The 23335-nt window shown below is 40.2% G+C and overlaps 1 protein-coding gene across 1 annotated transcript in view; it reads left to right on the top strand.

The window, feature by feature from the left end:
* Positions 1-5450: 5450 nt before the first annotated feature.
* Positions 5451-23335, top strand: part of LOC311274360 (disheveled-associated activator of morphogenesis 1-like) — a 30754-nt gene continuing 12869 nt past the window's right edge. The window contains exons 1-14 of the mRNA XM_084381978.1: positions 5451-5548; positions 5940-5996; positions 13113-13330; positions 13441-13530; positions 17036-17107; positions 17452-17546; positions 17628-17847; positions 17993-18106; positions 18841-18951; positions 20718-20821; positions 20964-21030; positions 21177-21294; positions 21418-21556; positions 22150-22208. Coding sequence (XP_084238104.1) covers positions 13145-13330; positions 13441-13530; positions 17036-17107; positions 17452-17546; positions 17628-17847; positions 17993-18106; positions 18841-18951; positions 20718-20821; positions 20964-21030; positions 21177-21294; positions 21418-21556; positions 22150-22208 — 1375 coding nt within the window. The 5' untranslated portion in view covers positions 5451-5548; positions 5940-5996; positions 13113-13144. The remainder of the gene's footprint in view (positions 5549-5939; positions 5997-13112; positions 13331-13440; positions 13531-17035; positions 17108-17451; positions 17547-17627; positions 17848-17992; positions 18107-18840; positions 18952-20717; positions 20822-20963; positions 21031-21176; positions 21295-21417; positions 21557-22149; positions 22209-23335) is intronic.

The following is a 23335-nucleotide window of genomic DNA, read 5'->3' as shown; positions in this document are numbered from 1 at the left end:
TCAGGGTTTAGTTGCTGACTTTGTTTACTTTGTTGTTTTTGTTAAAAAACAAAACAAATAAACCAATAGGATATGCAGAATAAGCAAGAGCCATATGAAAGTATTTACTTTGTTTCAACAAAATAATAAACCTATTAATTACAGCTTGGATGCAGGTGATTTTTTTCTTAATGCAGCTGTATTATCTAGAAAAATATTAGTTAGGGTTAAGTATCGGATCCGGACTCGGTATCAGCATATACTAAATATTAAATGACTTGGATCGGGGTAAAAATCCCTGATCGGGACATCCCTAGTGCTAGGTAAGACATATCAATGAAGCAGCATCATGGGCAGCACTGCTGCTGTATATCTGAACAAAGTGTTGCCATTTGTGATTTATGTCGTGTTTTTATTGAAACAAGTCAAGAAAGATGTGCTTCATTACATTAGGTCATCTCTGTGTACACATGAGAATAATATGACTGATGGTGTTAAAGGGAGGTGTCAATGCTTCAAAAAAAGGTTTTAGAATAATTTTCAACTGAAAGGCAAAGAGGATTAATGTGTGTGAGTGTGTCCCAGTTGAGTCTTAGATGTGAACTATCATCCACCTGAATTGTTCTCTAATTTATTTTTCTCAACCAAACCTTGTTGTGGTTATAATGCATTATCCAGCAGCCCCTCCACCCTCTCAACATGTGCAGTATACGGTATAGCTACACTTTCCACAGGTGCTGCAGCGAAAAAAGGTTTGTTTCATCACATTGGCCTGTTTATGTGTGAACATCTTCATCTCATCTTTCCTGTCAACAATAAAGACATTACATTTTTATTTTCAAATTCCATTTACGTCTCCTCTACCTTTAATCAATGCTTTGAATGTAGTCTCCATCTCATCAGGGATTAATTGGTACATTTATAATTAACTGATTTCAGTTATTAAAATAAAAAAAGTTAAAAACATGAATATACAGAAGTTGAAACATAAAATATCACATGACATACTGAACAGATCAGTTTTAGCTACTTTTTAAGAGTCCAAAGACCTCAAACATGTTGGGATTAAATTATGACACTAGATAATAATGCAGCTTTTCCCTTTCCACCTGTTTTTAGGTCATGTAAGAAGCAGCATCCCATATGAAGAAATGGAACCAGTCAACCCTGTCTACTGTGAACAGTGCTTAAAATCCCAAATAACAACCATTTCAAGCTTATAATATAACTGATCTGCAGTTTTAAATGGTAACTAAGGCACTTTGTTTAGCTGGCTAGCTGCTGTACTGCGATATAACTGCTGCTCTATCAGTTCACATCCTGTACTGAACCCTAAAGGTCTTCTGTCTTTGAAGATCGGCACCTTTCATGGCTATTTAAAGACAGGAGATCAGAGAGAGGGTAGAGAAGTATTACCACAGCCGCTCTTATACATGAGGGCAACATTCACATCGGCTCATATATCAGTATTAACATGATTTAACCATTTTGACGTTTGACCCCTTGAAAATGTATTTGGTCTCCACACTGAACATGCTGGATGTAAAAGAAGTGACCTACATCTGTCCCTTCACACTGAACTGCAGTGCTGGATGAAGCAATGAGAGTCTCATATAAATGTTACAATGTGTTATACTGTCAGGTTCTGCATGCACATAGAAAAGAGACATTTCTTTTTATTATTCCTTTAGCTTCAGCAGTAGCAGAACTATTTGATACAAATGTTTATTCTAATATCACATGCTTGAATGTTGTGCTCATTATTCAGTAGCTGCAGTTGATATATTTGGTTGTATATGAAATATGATATATATTGTGTCAGGCCCATCAGCCCTGGACAGTGTGAACGCTTTGACTCAAACAGTTAACGTGACAGTTTCAGAGATAATGAGTTTATCAACAATAACCAGCAGTCTGCTGTTTGAGACTGGAGACTAAAGAGCCCCACTGATCGATAGCAGCACAGTGTGTGTTGGAATTTCACCTGGCTTATAGAATTGTCAAGACTCTGTGCATCCTCAGTTAATTAATCAAAACACTGGCGTGTTGGTCTCTTGTAAACCATGATAGCCATATGGAAATCAGTCTATAGGAGGAAGTACAGTCAGCAGGTTGAAAGGTTTCTCCCCACAGGAGCTGGATGAGGGTTGTCAGGCTCACCTTGTCGGACTTCCTGCTACACTGTTGGCCGACCTCCACCAAGTATTGGTTGGTTTGTCTGTTTTGGTAATATCTGGTTTCCTTTTCTACACCATACAACTGTGAGAGATGAACCATTAGAGTTTTCAGTTGGCTTAGGATAAGTTGTCAAAGTTACACGTGGTTCATGTTTGGTCTCCTCATTTTGTGTCCACGAACAAGCCTGTAAACACACTAAATGACCTCATTGTATATAGCATTTAAAATATCCTTTTGCAGCATGCAGGCTTCAAACTTGATTACTTGTAATTCTATATGTGTCTATCTGGGTATGTACTCTGCAGCCACACGGTGTCAACATCTGCTGCTACCTTTTCCCCAGAATACACTGCTGTACATCTTTATGTTGTGTCTGTACAAATGTACATTGTGCATGTCTTAGTTTGTGTGTGTGCTGCAGTTTTTGATTTTATAGTCATAAAAGCTTGAAATATATTTGATCAGACCTCATTTCTCAAAAAACTAGGATTAGGAAGTGGTTTGAATTCAATTTAGGACCAGTTTTCATTCAGTTTATATTCAGTCTGTAATAATTTAACACTTTAATTCAAGTGTTATACATAACAGTAATGCATTTCAAATAGGTGCTTCTGTCTCCTGGATTAAACACCACATTGTGTGCTTTAAAGCAACATCATGGGTGTCAATTTGTATGATTTGGCGCCCCCCACAGTTTCTGAGTGCAACACTACTGTGGTAAATGCAAATCCCAGATCTGTAACAATTTGTCAGACATAATGGTGATGTAAAGGTGCTAACTACAAACAAAACTCTACACCATGACAAAGCTATGTGTTGAAAAATTATTAGTTAAACTTATAAGTTATTAGTTTAAAAGTTACACAATGTTGCTTTAAATTATTAACACTGACTGAACATGATAGGAAAAATTAAATGTGACTCTTTACACTGAATGTATGTAAGCGAATTGGATGGAAAATGTACATGTAATACTTAGTCAATGTTTTAGCCAAATAATTTTGTGTGAAATGCACAGTGAATTATATGCCTGAATATGCCTGTAATTTATGATCAAAATAATGAGAAATTATTCATCAAATCAAATCAAACATTTGGCAGCCCATAAATTAAAGGTTCATTTATTTTGCCTGATCTCATGGGACATTCATCCTTATTTATACAACAATAATTTAGATCTTACACCACTATTATGCATCTGAATGCAACCATATCCAAATTCATTTTACCTAAAAGCTAATTCCTGCATTAACAGCGTGTGTGAATGCCAGAATGTCTTGCTTTTTATTTTGGCGTCCATGTTAACAGGAACGAGCCGCCACACTGGTGGCGTGAGTCACGCTTCTCACGCATGTGTCAAGTGAGGCTGCGGCGGCACTTCATCTAGAGACAGGCTCGTTCTCTGTAAAAAAGGCCTGAAAACCACCTGTTATTGATATCATACCAGTGTTTCACTACAGTTTTAATGTCTGTATCTGTAGAATATGTCACAGACAGAAAGGCAACACACACAAAAAGTGAAGGGCAGCTTTCTCCCCCTCTCTCCCTCTATTTCCCCCTCCCGCTTTCTCACTCTCTCAACGGGGATAAAGAAGAATCACGTCATCATATTTACTAATTGGGTTTTTGTTATTTTGTGTTTTTCCTGTCTGTCTTCCCCCCTTCCCTTCTCCCTCACCTGCTCCTCTGTGTGTGTGTGTGTGTGTGTGTGTGTGTGTGTGTGTGTGTGTGTGTGTGTGTGTGTCTATGGTCATGGCAGCGGTGTCTGCAGCAGTGGAAAGGTGCAGATCATCTTCTCATCAACCTCTGCCATACAGTATATTCCCGGTCTCTTCTCCACGCCAGATTGATCCGTCCTGTATGGTGACTACACCAGTGCTCTTGTTATTGTGTTCGCTTATTACTAGTGTTGAGATTTTCTTCTTCTTGATTTTCTTTCCTGACTGGGCTTCGTCTCATACTCGTGTTATTTCCCCTTGTGTGTAGAACCTCCAGCGCCTCTCAGTTCTGCTTCCTGCTCCACTGGCTCGCCTGAGATCCCTCCACAGCGCCACCAGACAACCCAGCCTGCCTGCCTGCCCTCCTCGTCAACTACTCCCAAAATAACTACCTTTAACCTGATTCCAGCCTCTGGTCTCTGCATCAAAGCCCCTTTATAACATAGGGCAGGCCGGAGCTGTGCTTCAGCAGCAACACTGCCTGTGTAGACACACATACACAGACGAGTGACCAGCAGCAGTTGGCAGCCGCCATGTACAACACAAGCATCCAGTGTGGCCAGCCTGCAACAGTGGTTTGATAAAAATAAAAACAAAAATAAAAATCAAAGTTCCACTTATTCATTTCTGTAAGAGAATTAAACCACATCTCAAAGTTTTCACCAGTGGTTGGAGTTTAAGTGGTTATGAAACGCATTTATATGACCTAAACAGGCAAACAAGACCACCGGTGTATAGTTATTCTTAATATCTGTCAGAATCTGACTAGGTTTCTTGCTCTGTGGTACAGTACGCCACTTTGTCCACAGGGGCCGCCACAACACAAATAGTTCTGTATAGCAGCTTTTGTCATGGTCATGGGACCTATGTATTGAGCTTCTGTCATATGATATAAGGTGGTTATATATGGGGGAAGATGGTAGACAAAATGAATTACTAATTTTCAGAATGTGTGTTTTTCTAAGAAATGTGACAAGCAGAATTACTGAAATAAGACCGGAAGATTAGAACAGAACATGCACATGTCTATGATTCAAAAACACTTTGGAAAAGTGTATAGTTTCTGCAGCTATTTCCTCATTGGCAGTCAGCTGTCATGACTGTTGCAATCACCTGACGTCACAACTGGATCCTGTGACGATGGCTGACTGAAGTAAGGAAGCTGATGGGGCCAGTGAAAGTTAGTCAGACTGGTTCTGACAGTGCAGCAGTAGACATGATAATGTTTCTATTCTAAAAAATCTCCTCAACACCAAACATGAGACACACACACACACATGCACGCACGCGCGCGCGCACACACACACACACACACACACACACACACACACACACACACACACACACACAGAACCCTCTCCCTCTCTCTCTCCCACACACACACACACACACACACACACACACACACAATGCAGTGGGTGAGGTCTGGGCATGACTGCCTCCAGCAGGAATGCAGTCGTGTGTGTTTTGAACTCTGCATACCGTACAGTGTCACCAAGGCTGATCAGTCAGTTTCTCTGTACATTCTCTGTGACAGACAGCTCAGACACTGACTAACTCTCACCAACACAGAGGCAGAAATAGAAGAAGCGAGCTGTGTACAGATGAAGCAAATGAAGGACACCTGCAAGTTTTTGACACTTTGAGGAAATCTCTGCCTGATTCAGCTTTCGGTGACTTTTCTTTTTCATATTTCTTTATATTTCTAACTGAACAAACCTCCTGTGGATCGTGAATGTAGATGCTGTTTGAACATTTTACTGTAGCTTAACTGAAAGTGCTGCATGCTGATTTAAGTTTCACATTTGTATCTGTTTATTTTTCTTGCATTAGTCCTTCAGTTTAAGAAGTTTAATCTGTTTCTTTAAAGCTGAAGATTCATTTCAGCAGCACTTTCTGACTTTTATATGTTTCGTAATTCTCTATCCTTTCCTTTGGATTATATAAAACAGGTGAAGATATATTTTAGTAGAAATCTTCAGTGGCTACCAGCTGTTAAAATGTTGGCATGACATTGGAGTTTGAGCTACAGTGACAGCAGAGTGAATGATCTCTCTGCTACAGACACTGCTGGAGCTGAACATGGCAACTCACTGCGTCACATAGGAGTAGATCACAAAGGTAAGCATTTAAAATTCATTTCAAGTGCATTTAATTGCTAAACCTCTAACTGATCGAGTAGCTCTCAACTGGAGTAGATCAAACTTCCATTGACATTCAAGCTGCAAAAAAAAAGAAAGAAAAAAATTCTAGTATTTTGTGGCAGCATGGATCAAATCACCAAACATTCAGTGAAGATGCCAAAATGTGCAACAAGGCATCACTAATGAAGATGACACATTCAAATGAGTCATTTGCAGCTGTTTCATGGGGTTCTAAGCCGAGCTATTGGGCAGCCTTGGTCCCATAAGTAAAAGTCCCATTCATTTTCCCCATGACAGTGTTAGCTGATTGACATTGGAGCACTTTTACAGCTTGGACTGGCACAAAACTCTTCTAATTGATTGACTGGTCAGTTTTTCACTCAAGGTTTGGGTTTCCATTGTGTCTCTCACATTTATGTGTGCGCACATGTGTATATTTGCGTGTACGTGTATGTGTGTGTGTGTGTGTGTTTGTATGTGTGTATATGTGTGTATGTGTTTGTATGTCTATATGTGTGTGTATGTGTATATGTGTGTATGTGTTTGTATGTGTATATGTGTGGGGACTTTACTGTCAGGAACCTGAACCTTTCTCTTTGCTATTTGAGCTGCCCCTTTATTTATTTATTTTTGTTGTGACTTAGGCTATCACAATACTGATGCTGTAATGTATTCATTTATTAATACTATTTATTATAGATCAAATTTGGGCATTTATTTGTTTGTTCCTTTTTTTAATTTTCTTTATTTTTTTCTGATTTTGTGATAAATAGTCAAAGATACTGCGAAAAAAGAAACTGGGTTAGATATTAACTACAACTCCCAAGATGCATTTCGGCGAGTAACACTCAATCACTTTATGTGCGCTGATAAGTGGAGACTAAATATAAAAGCACTTTTAGATTTGCTTTAACTATTTGACAGATTCAACAACTGGCTCGTTCTTTAATTCACAACGGCAAAAACAAAGCATTTGTAATTCTCTACTGCTCTGATTCACTCTCTTCTTTTCCATAACACTGGCAGCTGAGGTTCATTTTAGTTCAGGAGTATTTCAGTATTTTGAGCTGTCAAAATGCCAAAATAGGGGATTTTTCAGATCCAAGTGGAAATAATTGTAACTGGTGTCACATTTATAAGATTTTTACACTAATCAAGGGAGTCCTATGTTAGAGGATCATCATAAAAATAAAATGAAATGGGGAAGAACATTGGGAAAATAACAGAATCAGCAGTCCTTACCACACACTGTAAATTATTTCTGACTCAATCCGACATTCTACTATCCCAAATACTCACTAGAACACCAAATGTGGACTCATCTGCCATTAAAAAACAGTCCCCTACTAATGCATTATTTCCTCTTGTTTGAGTAATTTAAATAAATAAATAAAAAACCTAGAGTGACAAGCTTTTAAGGAAATCACTGAGCCTTTAGAAAAAATAATAATAATTTAGCATAGATTTGTGAGCTGATTTAAAGCCAGAACCAACGGGCTTGGAGCTAATAGTCACAAGCAGGGTACAGTCAGAAAGTATTGAGAGTAGGACTAACACATTAATGGTTTGGTATTTTCATTGGATTTGTTGACAATGACAATAATATACACCAACACCAGCTTTATTATTTAGAAACTGAAGACCACAGACCTGGTTTAGGTCGGTACTCAAGTGTTCACCAGGGTCAGGGCTGCTGTCATGTTGTCTTACTGCAAGTACAAGAATAGAAAGATACATCGCTGTCAGTCAAAATGTTGGCGGTCTTCAATATGATTACATACATGAGAACCCGACCGGTATAGTGGTTGACTGACATTGGCCTATCACAGAAATATCGGTATCACCGTATATGTTGTCCAATATGTGCCGATATGAAACTTTTTTTTTTACAGATCAAAATGCAGAAAAAGACGCTTGAGGTAATTTATACAAATTAATTATTTCCCAGTGAAGTTCACAGTGAAGTTCACAGTTTCAGTGCACTGATGTTATTTCATTGTTATTGTTGTTGTTATTGTTATTCTCCAACTTATTATACATATTTTTGTTACAATGAACCACATTTGAAGGACCAATGCAAAAAGTCTTTACTTCCTCATATCGGTATCAGCATCAGCCCCAGAAATCAATTATTGGTCAAGTTCTACTTATAATTTCTCATCAGGAGGAGCAACAGACACAGAAAGAGGAGTTTGATGAGGACATATGATCAGCAGCCATATCAACAACACACATTCATGTTGGGAAAGAACAACCTCCAGCAAACATTTACTGACTCAATCGTCCTTGAGTGAAACAGAGAATCCCCTCCGGCTGCAGGACTGCTGTCCTGGCGCTAAAACACTATTTCCCCACAGGGATCAATGATGTATTGATTAAACCCTGTGGACTCTGAGCTGACCGGTTCAACTGAGCATCAGGATGAATTATAACCCTGACATCAATCTATACACAACATGAACATACACACAGTGCTGATCATTATTAGAGTCCTGCACCAACCATTGACATGCACGTAAAAAAACACTGAGGCAAGGATACTGACAGTATACACTGCTGAGTATCAACTAAACATACATGGACACTTCCAGTGCTTTTGTTCATGTGTGGGCAGTAGTAGTAGGCATGATGACATTAGCCAGTCAGTAAGTCGATCCATTGGTCCCCAGGGGATCAACCTTCCTGACTGCCAGTGCACCTGACCTCTCTATTATGTAATGGGGGAGATGTAACTAAGTACATTCACTGATGTACTGCACTTAAGTACATTTTTAAAGTACTTAACTTGAGTATTTTGATTTGTGTATTGTAGTTTTTACTATCTCATTACTGTTGTGTTCGGTTTCTTTGATATATTAAGCAAGCTGTATAATGGTAAATGGGCTTCATTTATATAGCGCTTTTCCAGTCCTCTCGGACAGCTCAAAGCGATTTACAACACACGCCACATTCACCCATTCACACACTGATGCCGGAGGCTGCCATGCAAGGCCAGCTGCTCATCAGGAGCAATTTGGGGTTCAGTATCTTGCTCAAGGATACTTCGACATGTAACTAGGGGGAGCCGGGATTCGAACCAGTGACCTTCCGGTGACTACCCGCTCTACCTCCTGAGCTACAGCCGACCTTACAAAATGTGATATAGTACAATAGATAAAAAGAGTAAACTTTGTAAAGTTTGACAAAATAATCTTAACTAGCTTTAATCGCATCTTGCTTTCACTGAAGACTGTAAAATACAGTTGAAAGCTCAGGAAAAATCTTATAAGTCATGATTGAGATGAGATTATTATGTGTAACTATGTTTCACAGAGGAACTAGAATTAGCTCTCCGTTGACCAGCTGCAATTCAAATGCTGCTTACAAATCAACGTATCAGTAATAATAAAGTAATAATAAAAAACATAACAATAAACACCTGCAGGAGCGATTCTGCTGGATAATGACCACTTTTAATTAAAGCTGCTCTCATCAATAATTTCATATTAGCATTGGATCAAATGTAATGTGAGTCACTCATGAACCCATTATTACTAACCCTGCAATTCTCATCCAGGCTTCCAGCAGCAGCAGCAGGCAGCTGTTTTCAGTGAAAACGCTTCGATAAGTCGTCTGTACACGACCTGCTCAGCACCAAACGCACAGTTAAAGATAGCTGACAAAGATGGTGGAGCATTTAGCAGCTAAAGAGCTTATTGCCAGGCTAAATTGAAGCCATATGACAACTAAAAGAGAAATAATGATTAGACATATTCATGTGAACACAAATACTGTATGATTCCAAATGAATTTTAATGATGTTTATTTATTAAAAAAATAGCATGATCAACTTTATAAGGCCATAATGTGATGTATCATATTTTCAGCTTGTTATGCAGTTCTTTAAAGTGCTTTATAAATAAATAAAGTTGAGACCATGAATATTAGCCTACTTTACACAATTCTTTTCAATTCAGTGGCTTTGTTGGCATGAAAGTTTATTTGAAAAATAAATAAAATTGAGGTATCTTGATACATACTGCACTGGGAAGCAAGATGCCCTGACTCTCTCTCCATGCAGTATTTTTCATTTTCCGAGGTTGTGTAGCGGTTTGCAATCTGAAATTTCAGAGTTGGACTTACAAACTTGATCTTGTTGCCCCCTGAAAGATCTCTGTCTATTTTGTTTCTAATGTGATCTGTCCTCTGAAACCTTTGATTGAAAACCAAAACATTGTGGTGACATCTGAAACTTTCTCAGAAGATTTAGCCAAAGCAAAGTTCCACCACTGCATTCACATCCTTTATTCCATTAGTTTGTATGATAGATAGGGAAACAAAATAGAGAAAAACTTGGGTTGATGATCAAATTCAGATTTTATCTTACATTTTTTATTAATCTGGTAGCTATCACTTATTACTGGGCTTGATCAATACAGCCTTCCTGCTTAGATTGTGTCTCTGCCTGCTTGTCGGTCAAGTCAGCATGCTTCACATAACCGTCCTGTCGCTCCTGAAGCGCCTGTCAACCCAGTCTGGCCTCAGTACAAACCTGTTCTTTCCTGTTGATTTTGAACTGAACTTTTAGTTACTGACAGGGGAGCCCATTAGATGCCATATTATGTTTATTTTTCAGGTTCATACATCATTTAGGTGTCTATGGGTGTGGGTGGCACAGTGGTTCATGCTGTTACCCCACAGTAAGAGAGACCTGGGTTTGAGACCGGACAGGGCCTTTTTGTGTGGAGTTTGCATGTTCTCCCCCATACCTGCGTGGGTTCTCTCCGGGTACTCCGGCTTCCTCCCACAATCCAAAGACATGCAAAAATTGTCCGTAGGTATGACTGTAAGCGTGAATGGTTGTTTGTCCCTATTTGTCAGCCCTGTGATGAATTGTACCCCGCTGTCGCCCAGTGTCAGCTGGGATCGGATCCAGCCCCCCTGTGACCCTGAAAAGCATAAGTGGTTTCAGATGATGGATGCTGCAGCCTGTCTTTTCACCCTCTGGGTCAAACACTCTGTTTTAGTGCCTGACTCTTTAAGCTCCCCTTCCTAAAAAAAAAAAGCCGAGTGTGCTCTGGTTGGTCAGCTCTCACAGGCCTGAGCGGGCACCGCATACCAAGCCCCCCTTCGAACTCTGACATCCCATCAGTACTTGCTTCATGACTATGTAAGATGTGAGTGTGTACCTGCTCTTCACTACACTGAAACTCTTTCTGCAGTGTGACATTCCAAAGCGCTGTTCCCGTCATAAATCACAACCTTAAATAAATGATCCAGCACAGGGCGGTATTGGAAGTGCACAGAGCCACACCTCGTGACTCAGCTGGCTGAACAACAGCTGTTCAGTTGTGGCTTGTCAATCACACCCAATCAATGTGTGTGTGTATGTGTTTGATCGTGTGTGTGTTTTGATGAATAACAGACAAGTGATTGTGCAGCCTGCACAATGTCAGAGACATTTTTGTGGGTGTGCAAGCCAATAAACATTTATGCTCATTTATCTACCTAAGAGATAGGAAGTAATTAAGAGGTGAGTGGTTGTGGTTGTGTGCACGTTGTTTTAAAAGATGCAGAACACAGTGCCAGTTAGCACTGTGTTCTGCATCTTTTAAAAAAGTCTGATTAGTAGTCAAGAACCTCAGTTGCACAATATAAATACTGCAGAATTAATTTAATGCTGCTCTAAGTGTTCTTGTCGTTGTAGCTGACTTCCTGTCTGTCGTTCAGGTATCAATCCCCTCCTTCCTCTCTATGTCACCACATGATCATAATCAGCAGACAGCAGCAAACAGGAGGATTCTGCTCTCTGTGTGTTCATGAGCAGACAGGACCACCTCTTCATGGAGTTCTCTGTTCTGATTGGATAAAGTGGGCAGGGATACAAGAAAATGTCTCGTGTTTCTTTAACTACATAAGCAGGAGGAGGAGAGACATGTGTTACTGACCAAACACTCTGTAGCAGTGATTACTGTTGGAATACAGGGCTATTTAACACTTATTTTAATACAAATATATCACTTACAGTAGCTTTAATGCTACAATAGTTAAGCTACAAACGTGACAGCATACTAACAATTTAACTTAAAACTGCTTAGCATCAGTGTAACATAAATCTCCTTATTTGTCAAAAGTGCTGTGCAGGAATAATCTTCTTGTCATTCTTCACTGTTTGGCTGTTTTCTGCTGTTGATATATGGGTATGTGTGTGATTTAATGCAATTTTTACATTTTGTAATTCAGCGTCAAAAGATACTTTCACATTTTTACATTTACACTGAAACAGATTTTGCTTGTTCCTCATGATGTTCATACCACCTGTATAAAGGACACGATGCTGCAAAATCCACAGACCTTATTCCATGCAAAATATACTCCGAAGTGTATCAGGAGTTCATTTGAGGCAAACTCACTGCCTTTTTAGTACAAAATTCACTCTTTGAGTTTTGTCTGGAAAACTGTTTCAATCTACACTGGTTGGATGGTAAATGAAACAGGACATTTTGAGTTATAATGAATCTATGTCATAGAGTGAATTCATGTCTGTGGAGGCCAATTCAGTCCCATTGTGAATAATATCACAGAAACTGTACAAACTCCAAGCAAATTCCAAAATGTTCAGGATTGGTAAAACTTGTGAACTCATCATGATGACGTGCCATTTCTGAGTTACATACAGTAATGAATGTCAATGTACATTCATAAATCCAATCTGATGCTCTACATTATAAATTCAAAGATGTAGAGTGTGGTCCTTCTGTATGAATTCATGAACTGGTTACTCTCTAGGCTAGACTCAAACTGTTAACTCACACAGTAGCTCTGGTAATGTCTGTTTACAGTGGTTTATAAGTTGTAGTTTTGCAACCTCTTTAGCTTATCTCCCAGCCTTCTGCTGCTCCTGTTGGGGCCCCTCAGTAGGCCTCTTTTATTTCATTTGATTTATTGTTCCCAGAAGTCTCTTTAGCTGTCGCACCATTGTCCTCAATTTGGTTTAATGTTTTTCATTTCTGAGCAGATTAGCATTAGCATTCCATAGGAATTACATTAAGATCAGTAGCAGGGATTCAATGACATCACATCTGATTGATTGACTTTTTGTCCTCCTCTTTAGTAAAGACTTCTCGTGAGGTCCCCATTGTAACCATGGCGTCCCGGGTGAAGGAGCCCCAGGGGCGTGGCCTGTCCTCTCTATTTTCTTGCTGTTTCAAAGAAAGTGACCAACCAGAGATCACCTACTGCCATGATAACATTAACACTGCGGCTGTACTGGAGCCCACCCTGCCTATGCCCCCCCTTCAAGAGCTGGACTCTATGTTCACTGAGCTAGTGGTGAGTACTGTACTACAGCAATGATCCTGTTCTGAAAACTATACCTTCCAAGACCTGTCATTAACTTCTTATTTACTTCATCCTTTTTTTCTTCTTTCGTTCTATCCTAGGATGAACTGGACCTGACAGCGGAGTACAGGGCTACCATGTTTGCTTTGCCAGCAGAGAAAAAATGGCAGATCTACTGTAGTAAGAAAATGGTAAGAAGTTATAATTTTTATTTTTTAATTTAATTTTTAATTTTATTATAACAGCCAAGTTATGACTCTATATGTATCGTGAGCTCCTGGGCTGCTGCTTTTCTTTGGTACGAGATTCTACCACAAGCAGTATGAGTTAAATATGCTTCAGACAAACTACATCATATCAAGCGTTGTCCAAACAGTTTAAGTGTTTAAGTCTGTACATGTTGATGAAGGTTCTCAGTCATCCAGGTCATGGTAATTTAAGTGCTGTATCATAGGCAACTGGACTTGTTCCAGTTTCTCATCCAAAAGGCTTCTTCAGTTCTAACTAACTGGAGGAGTTGCAGGCTCTTAAACTCTGTGTGGGAGTGTCCTTATAGTCGTTAAAGAAACGCGTGAGCTCTGAGTTTCAGAGTCGTTAGGGCCACTTGTGGGTCATTGACCCAACTGGCCTTCATGTGGGTTGCTAGGGCTAGGTGAGCCCAGGTGTGAATGGTTGTTAAGCTGTCTGGGGACAGAACTCAGTACAGCATTGTAGGTGATAAATAATGTCTTAGGCCACCGCCTCTGTTCAAAGACGGTCGTTCCAGTTTGACATAGATGGATTCTTTTACTCCTCTTTCAAACCATCTGTCTTCTCTGGACAAGATGTTTACATTGTTGTCCTCATGATTTTTCTCCTTCAGATGTAAGTGGACAGCAGAGTCTTGACCTGAGGAGTTGGCCCTCCTGTGTTGTGCCATTTCTTTATGGAGAGGTTGTTTAGTCTCCCCCGGGGTACAGATCTGTGAAGTCCTGGCTGCATGAACAGCATAAACTCCATTACTCTGTTTATGCCTCCTGGGTGTTTTGTCCTTAGGATGGACAAGTTTCTGCCTCAGTTTGTTGGTAGGTTTAAAGTGAACGAGGATATGATGTTATTAAAGATCCTCCTGAGTTTCTCAGATGTTCCTGCAACATAAGGAATGACGATGTTGTTGCGTTCTCTCGTCTCCTCCTCTCTGTCTGCTCTGGATTTTTTAGAGGTTTTGACAGTGGTCCAGTTTGGGTAGCCACAGGTTTTAAGTGCTCTCCTGATGGGCTTCTGTTCCTTCTCCTTCCCCTCTGACTTAGTGGATACGGTCTCAGCGTGATGGTTTAGGGTTCTGATGACACCAGCTTGTGTTCCAGTGGGTAATGAGAGTCAAACAGCAAGTATTACTGTACAGTCCTGCACAGTCCAAGAAGGGCAGACTGTCTGACATCTTCCTGTGTGAACTTGATGTTATTCTGTGAAGGCTTCCACTTCCCTTGTTCTGATTTTGACCCAGGTGTCGTCCACATACCTGAACCAGTGGCTAGGAGCAGTCCCTGTGAAGGTAATCAAAGCTCTGCTCTCAACTTCTTCCATATAGAGGTTGGCCACTATTGGGAACACTGGTGAGCCCATAGCACGGCCGTGCTTCTGTCTGTAGAAACCTTCACTGTACTGGAAGTAGGTGGTCGTCAGACAGAGGTCAAGTAAGGCGCAAATGTGATCTGAAGTTGGTTCTTGAGTGCTGTCCTATAGCAGCCGTTTCTTCACCGTCTTAATTGCTTCTTGAATGGGAATGCTTGTAAAAAGTGATGGCATCATAAGAAACCATTGTTTCGTCTGGGTCCAGTGTTATTTCTCTCACCTTGCTGGTGAACTCCTTTGAGTTTTTGATGTGGTACCTAGGATACTGGCTAATGCTTGGATATGTTTTAGCTAACTGAGTTGATGCTGCTGATGATGGGTCTGAGTGGTGCTCCTTCCTTGTGTGTCTTGGGGAGTTCATAGATGCATGGGATGGCTTCCCCGGGGTACAGTCAGTAGTATAGTGGCCTGTCAATCGCTTTGTCCTTTTCCAGTTTTTGCAGATATTCTATAACCTTCTTTCTTGTGGCTATTGGTAGGAGCTCGCCTCAGAGTCTCATAGGTGTTAGTATCAGGAAGCAGGTCAGTGACTTTGGTGTGGTAATCCGCCGTGTTTAGTGCTACAGTGCATCTCCCTTTGTCTGCTGGCAAGATGTTCCGGTTTCTATTGAGTGATGCCAGGGCTGATACCTTCAACCGTAGCTGTTCAGCCTCTGTGTCTGCCAACTTGTTGTTTCTGATGGCTGACTCCGTTGCTGTGATGAGATCTACTATCGGTATCTGTTCTGGAGTTACTGCAAAGCTCCTAAGTCTGTACAGTGTATACCTATTCTAAATGGCCACACTGAAATGCCTGACCTCAGACAGAGGTGAGAGAAGTGGTAAGACATACAAACAGTGGCAATGGCTCACACATTCAGGCAGTCAGATATTCATGGTTCTTTACTCAGACGTGAAAAGTGCCAAGTGGTTGGTTTAAATAATGAAGCATGAGGGTTCAAACCCTGCTTACTTTCTCACCTCAAGCCATGACTGTGTGATGTGGGTGTGAACATCTGATGTCAGTTTCAGGAGTTTGTAAAAATTGTTGGATGCAGTCCTCATTTCTGCCATTGTTTGGCATGGGTTAAAGGATAACTACCATTTTTTACAACCTGGACCTTATTTCTAGCAAAATATATGATCATTTACTCACCCAGATAACTTTGGTGTCAATTGAAGTTGTTCGGACGAAATTAGATCCAGTGTGGCGCCGGTATATCCATATAATGCGAGTGACGGGGCACCGAAACACAGCCTCTATATAACGCATTATCTACCATGAAACTAGTTCATTTCACCAATATTTTTCTCATGATACGCTAGTGCTATTCCCCTCTGAGTCCGGGCTCGTCTGTTATCAACATCCAGGGTCAAACTAGCAGTAGCAGCTACAGGTAAACAAGCCGGGCTGTCGTGGGTGCGCGCGCAGCTCAGAGATGACATCTTCCAGGTCAGAGGTAGAAGGTCAACCTACAGACCCCGGATGTTGACAATAGACGAGCCCGTACTCAGAGGGGAATAGCACTAGCGTATCGTAACAAAATATTGGTGAAATTAACTAGTTTCGTGGCAGATAATGCTCATAGAGGCTGCGCTTCGGTGCCCCGTCACTCGCATTATATGGATATACGCGGCGCTCCACTGGATCTAATTTCGTCCGAACGACACCAAATGACACCAAAGTTATCTGGGTGAGTAAGTGATCATATATTTTGCTAGAAATAAGGTCCAGGTTGTAAAAAATGGTAGTCATCCTTTAAGGGGTTTTCAGACATTGATTAACGATCTGAAACGTAGTTAGCATTCTGAGTTCTTCACATTTCCTAAAGAACAGACAATTGTGTCCTTCCTCGTAAAAATGCTGCTTTAGTTTTAGAAGTAAATGACCAAACTATCTAATTTACACATTCTTTCATCTTCTAATGACATACTCACAGTGTAGCCACTGTAAATGCCCCTGTGGTGGCTGTTTCACACAGAAACCATCATGCCCGAATGCTTGAGCCAATGCTGAAGTTTCTTAAGAAACAGTTTCTCTAATCAGCACGAGATAAGTATATCAAACGAGCCTGACCTCGTGTCTACATATATGAATTTCAGGAGGCAGAGGAGAACAGAGGAGCAACCAGTTGGCCAGATTATTACATTGACCAGCTCAGGTCCATGGCTGCTGTAAGTAAAACTCTGAAGTCTGATTTCATCCTGCTGTTTCTGTTCACACACACAATTTGCAATTTTTAAAAATCTTTTAGAATAACTGTTTTTTCAAACATCTGTCACGTCCTCTGACAAAGGACACTGTCAATCAAACTTGTTTCAGCAGAATATTACAGCTTTCAGGTTGATTATTTTTTCAATGGAGTTTTTTGTTAACATCAGCTGTTATGACCAAAGTATTCCATTCCTATTCTACACTGTAAACCATCAATATTTAGTTGTAGTGATGCGCTAAAGGGACACGTTGGCTCAGAGTCAGTATATAACTAATTGTGATAAATTGTCCCCTCTTCTCCCAGAGAAAGACTCTGCTGACACTGGAGGATGAGGAAGAGCAGGGAAGACATAAGATCATAGATGATCTGAAGACAGCACTGAGGACACAGCCAATGAGGTATAGTTCCAGTTCTAACACACGTTATTCTGAACATCTGGCTGACCTAAAGGATCATTTTAACCTGCAATTCTCCTCCAGGTTTGTGACACAGTTCATTGAGTTGGATGGCCTGTCTTGTATCCTGAATTTCCTAAAATTAATGGACTATGAGACTAATGAATCACAGGTCCACACCTCACTGATTGGCTGCATCAAAGCTCTGATGAACAACTCCCAGGGCAGAGCTCATGTCCTGGGTCATTGTGAAAGCATTAATATCATCGCACAAAGTCTCTCCACTGAAAACATCAAAACCAAGGTATGTAGGTGCAACCAAACATCATATACATATATATATACACACACAGTATATATGTATATATATATATATATATATATATTCCTTTAAGATCAATTCTTTCTTATCATTATTTGAAATTGACCCTTGTTCTTTCTCTCCGTAGACTGCAGTGTTAGAGATCCTTGGGGCAGTATGTCTAGTGCCAGGAGGCCATAGAAAAGTACTTGAAGCCATGCAGCACTACCAGAAATTTGCCTCAGAGAGAACACGCTTTCAGGTCTGTTTTGTTTATTTGTGCATGCTTCATTTAATGTTCTGCAAATGCACAGGCCGCTACAGAGAGGAAGTTGATCTGGAGACTGCCATTATGTCCTTTATCAATGCCGTGCTCAGTAAAGGAGCAGGATAGGTGAGGAACTCGTCACTTTGAATGTTATGTTTTTGGAAATGATGACGGATGAGATTCAGCAGCAGTGGAATAGTGCTCTCTACAATAGAGATATGACTGATAATTCTTACAGTTTTAATGGAAATCCCTCAAAATCTTTATTTATTTGAATCATTTCCTTTAAATTTAGACCCATCTTACACCATTTACTTCTTGTTGATTAAGCAAAGTCAAATTATTACATTAAGTAAAACGTTTTGTAATTTTGATCAAATTTACAAAACAGTTTTCTGCAAATGATGATGCAAGTGTGGATAAAATAGATTTGTCCGGTGTCTTCACAGTAAATCCAAATGTTAAAGAATGTTATCAAAATGTCATCACTTTTAGCCATTAGTAGTTAATAATAAAGCAACCATAAGATAAACCAGTATCGGACATACTGTAGAAATTAGATATATATCAACTTGACATTATAAAATCTGATCTATTTTACACCAAGACTCCACTGATTTTGAGGCCAATGTAATGAATCACAAACATCAAACAGAAAGGCTTCAGCTGTTTAAAGTGTGTAATGTTTTATAAAGGTAGAAGTTGCATATTGTCTGTTCTGTGTGCAGGCCCTGGTGTCAGACTTGGATCGATCCACAGGGCGCTACAGAGATGAAGTTAATCTGAAGACTGCCATTATGTCCTTCATCAATGCTGTGCTCAGTAAAGGAGCAGGAGAGGTGAGGAACTTGTGGAATGTAACTACGTACATTTAATCAAGTACTGTATTCAAGTTAAATTTTTAAGGTACTTGTACTTTTTGAGGACTGTATCAAATCAAATCAAATCAAATCAAATTTTATTTGTATAGCCCAAATTCACAAATCACAGTTTGCCTCAGAGGGCTTTACAGTCTGTACAGAGACGACACCCTCTGTCCTTCGACCCTCGATTCGAGTGAGGAAAAACTTGCCCCAAAAAAAGGCCCTTTTAACAGGGAAAAAAAATGCGGAAGAAACCTCAGGGAGAGCCACAGAGGAGGGATCCCTCTCCCAGGACGGACAGACGTGCAATAGATGTCGCATGTACAGAGCAGATCAACGAGATCACAATGTATTCGATTATAAGCGATGGTTGACAGGAGTGAAAGTACATAAAGATGTATTACAGCAATAATGATGAAATGCACATGGAAATGTGATTACTAGTGATAACAGTAGTAGTGATTAATGGTAAGGATGGTATGTAGTAATGCATTACAATAATAGTGGAAAGTATGTAACAGAGATGTGACTAATATTAGCGACAGTAGTGGTGGGTGTTAGGCAGGGTCATGGCAGTAGGCGCATCCACGATCAGGCAGGGCCATAGCAGTAGGCGCATCCACGATCAGGCAGGGCCATAGCAGTGGGCGCATCCACGATCAGGCAGGGCCATAGCAGTGGGCGCATCCACGATCCACGACCCGGGCGCGGCCAGGATCCAAGGGAGCCTGTAGGACTAGAAAGCACAAGGACTCCGGGGAAGAAGTAAGTCAGTGACATGCAGAGATGGGGCATGTATACAGGCATAATGTATACAGATGGAGAGGAGAGGAGAGGGGAGGAGAGAGAAGCTCAGTGTGTCATTGTCCCCCGGACTAGGCCTATAGCAGCATAACTAAGAGCTGGTGTCCTGGACCAGCCCTAACTATAAGCTCTATCGAAGAGGAAGGTCTTAAGTCTACTCTTAAAGGTAGAGAGGGTGTCCGCCTCCCGGACCAAAACAGGAAGATGGTTCCACAGAAGAGGAGCTTGATAGCTGAAGGCTCTGGCTCCCATTCTACTTTTGGAGACTTTAGGACTGTACTACTCATCTTTACATTTCATGCCACTTCCTGTTTCTGAAGAGGACTATACAATCTGATTGTTTATTATAAATTAAATGATCGAACAACAAATACAAGTACAGCTAAAACAATTATTTTCAATAAACTTGTCATTTAAAATAATTTGGGTGTTTGGACAGTTGATTGGGCAAAACAAACATAGTTAAGGTTTCACTTTGGCATTAGCTTCGCTATTCTCGATACTTTCAGAATTTTTACAAACCAAACAATCAATGGATCAACGGAGAAAATAACGAGTAGATTAATCCTGTATGAAACAGTTCAAAATAGCTCCACCTCAACCAACTACAACAGTAAAATCCTGCTGTGACATTAATGCAGAAGTCATAATAATCCAATGAAAAAATATTTAATTATCACAAAGGACATTTTTCTGAATGAAAAGGTTGACTGAATATGGATCTTTAAATAAATGGCAAATGTCCATTTTTGCACACAGTTTACTATTTTTCATGTACATTCCCTTGTTGGGTGGTCTATCTAGTGTAAGATATCTAGTGTGACTGCACTATAGGTACTGTATCTTTAAGTGACATCATGTTTGCATGTGTTTGTGTCCATCTCTACTATCATCTATTTATGATGTGTTTAAATTGTGTATTGCATGTGTGTTTTCAGACCAGCCTGGAGTTCCGTATCCATTTGCGATATGAGTTTCTGATGTTGGGCATTCAGCCGGTCATTGACAAACTACACTCCCATGACAACGAAACCCTGGACAGGTAACCCTTACACAGAACATATTGGAATATTTTGTCATGGAACCAACAAATACAAAACAGATCAGGGAACATATTTAACATACCTGGATTTTGAATTGCTTTCTGAGTTTAGTTCTGATGTACTGTATCTTCTTGTTTCCAGACATCTGGACTTCTTTGAGATGTTGAGGAATGAAGATGAGCTTCTGATGTCCAAACGCTTCAATGTTGTAAGTCATACATAAAAACACTTGTAATTGTTCTTTTTCAGCATAACATTTCATTTTAGTGTCAACTGCAATGCAAAAAGTGCAAATCAGCTGTGTAATGTGTTGATGAAGCTTGATGATAAATGTCTTTTGGTACATTGGCTCAGGTCCATATAGAAACTAAAAGTGCCAGCCAGATGTTTGAGCTGATCAAGAAGAATCTAAACCACACTGAGGCTTACCCTCACCTCCTGTCTGCGCTGCAGCACTGTCTCATGATGCCGTGTAAGACTGACTCTCTCTCTCTGCTTGCCTACAATTTAAATGTTTATTTTTTTTAATTGGCATAAAACGATCCAGGACAGTAGCAGTTCTTTGTTCTGTTGACTCATCTCCATCTGTCAGCAGATAAGCAGAACAGTGCTGCTCTTCAGTACTGGGTGTTGTTGGACCGGATCATTCAGCAGCTGGTTCTGCAGACAGACAAAGGTGAAAACCCAGATGTGGCACCACTGGAGGACTTCAACGTTAAAAACATAGTACGCATGTAAGTTTCCAGGGCTCCTCACTTTGGGGCATGAGCGTTAGTGGCCGAATTCCTACAGTTTTTAGTAATGATGACAGATGAGATCAGTAATAATCGTTATAGTAGTTTAATAACGATGTATACGTAACGTTGTAAATAATAGTTTTAATAGTAATGCCTCAAATTCTTGATTTATTTGAACAATTAACTCTAAACTTAGACCTATCTTACACCATTTACCTCTTGCTGTTGGTGAAGTGAAGTCAAATAATGACATGAAGTAAAAACATTTTGAACCAACAACCCTTGTTTTTAATTTTGATTAAATGCTAGAAAGGAAGCTGTAACACAATAGCTGTGTTTACATGGACCCTAATATCCCTGTTATAATCACAATATTAGCACAAGCAGAATATAATGTAACAACCTCAGTGGGAAGTGACTGATCAGATCTGGTCCAATCTTGATTAATTTTCAGTCACATTGAAAGGGGGTGGTGTAAACCTCTGACAAGCCATTCAACAGGATAACAACCATGTAAACACTTCTAGTGGGGGTAACATTAGGTGTGTGTGTGCGTGTGTGTGTGTGTGTTTGTTTGTTTGTTTCTGTAGGCTCGTCAAGGAGGATGAGGTCAAACAATGGAAAGAACAAGCTGATAAAATGAGAAAAGGTAAACATTCACACACTACAGTATACGTGGATTTAAACTCTGTATTGTGCTATACCAAAGGGGAAAATGTAGATCTTGGCAGAACGAGTCAATTTGAATATAATAGATTTCTCTCAAAATCCCTCAACCCAATTGCCAGAATAGATGTTGGCATGGTTGGTATGTTTCTGAAAACCACAGATATGCTCAAGCCCAATGGTTGAAACGTTGTTTCTTCAATTCAGTTTTCTCACTGTGCTTATTGTCTGGTTAGGTGTAGGTTAGGGTTAGGAAAAAATCAAGTTTTGTCTTACCTGGTTCTGTTGTTGCCTCTAACACAGCTTGAAAATATCACAACATCTCCTTAAAAATATCCAGTGGTTTCACTTACAAATGTTAAAACACTTTGAACTGCGCCCAGTTGTCATGCTGCTGCCATCCCCTTCTCTCGATATTGTCATTAGACTAGTAAAAATTTTGACATGTCCATGGCTTAGAGGCTTAAAATGCCAACATACTCTGGTGTCTGGGCTGAATCACTGCAGGTTACAGATGAAGCCTCCTAAAACTTCCTGTTCCTCTGTGACGGGGCCTAATCAGTCCGTGACGGGTCCGTGACAGACCCATTCTGACCTGGAAGAGTCCGTGACTGGAATGAGATCCCCTGCAGGGCCGAATCGCAATGCCCCTAAGCACCATGTGTGGAAACCAGTTGCAGTGGTTTATCTATCCACCAGGCGGGGGAGCAATGATGGAGGCTAAAGCATTACTTCAGCGTGAATCAGCTGTCTTACCGCATCATAGTCATAAAGTATTCGAGGTGTGTGAGAGAGTGTGATTCCCACACAGAGCATATTAATGATTATTAGGCTACCATATCATGAGGTCATTAATATTTTGCTTCAGCTTTTAACAGGTTTGATTTAACAGGAAGGAAAAAACTGTGTGTGCAGCACTCTTCTGAGCGGTTGACTGAGCTAACAGCATCTGCAGTGGTACTGGGACAAACTATTATAGTGTAAGAGCCATTTTCTTGTTTGTTATTGTAGTTATATAAATGTAATTTCTCATGCTGTTAGATTACTGCTAGACAATGCCGTCAGGGTCATGTGGAAATCCAAGAGCAAACTTATTTTTTGCTACAGTGA

Source organism: Pagrus pagrus, assembly GCF_965226575.1.
Source record: "Pagrus pagrus genome assembly, chromosome: 18".
In the NCBI taxonomy this organism is placed as follows: domain Eukaryota; kingdom Metazoa; phylum Chordata; class Actinopteri; order Spariformes; family Sparidae; genus Pagrus; species Pagrus pagrus.
The sequence above is the reverse complement of the archived record's forward strand: the minus strand, read 5'-3'. Positions and strand labels throughout refer to the sequence as shown.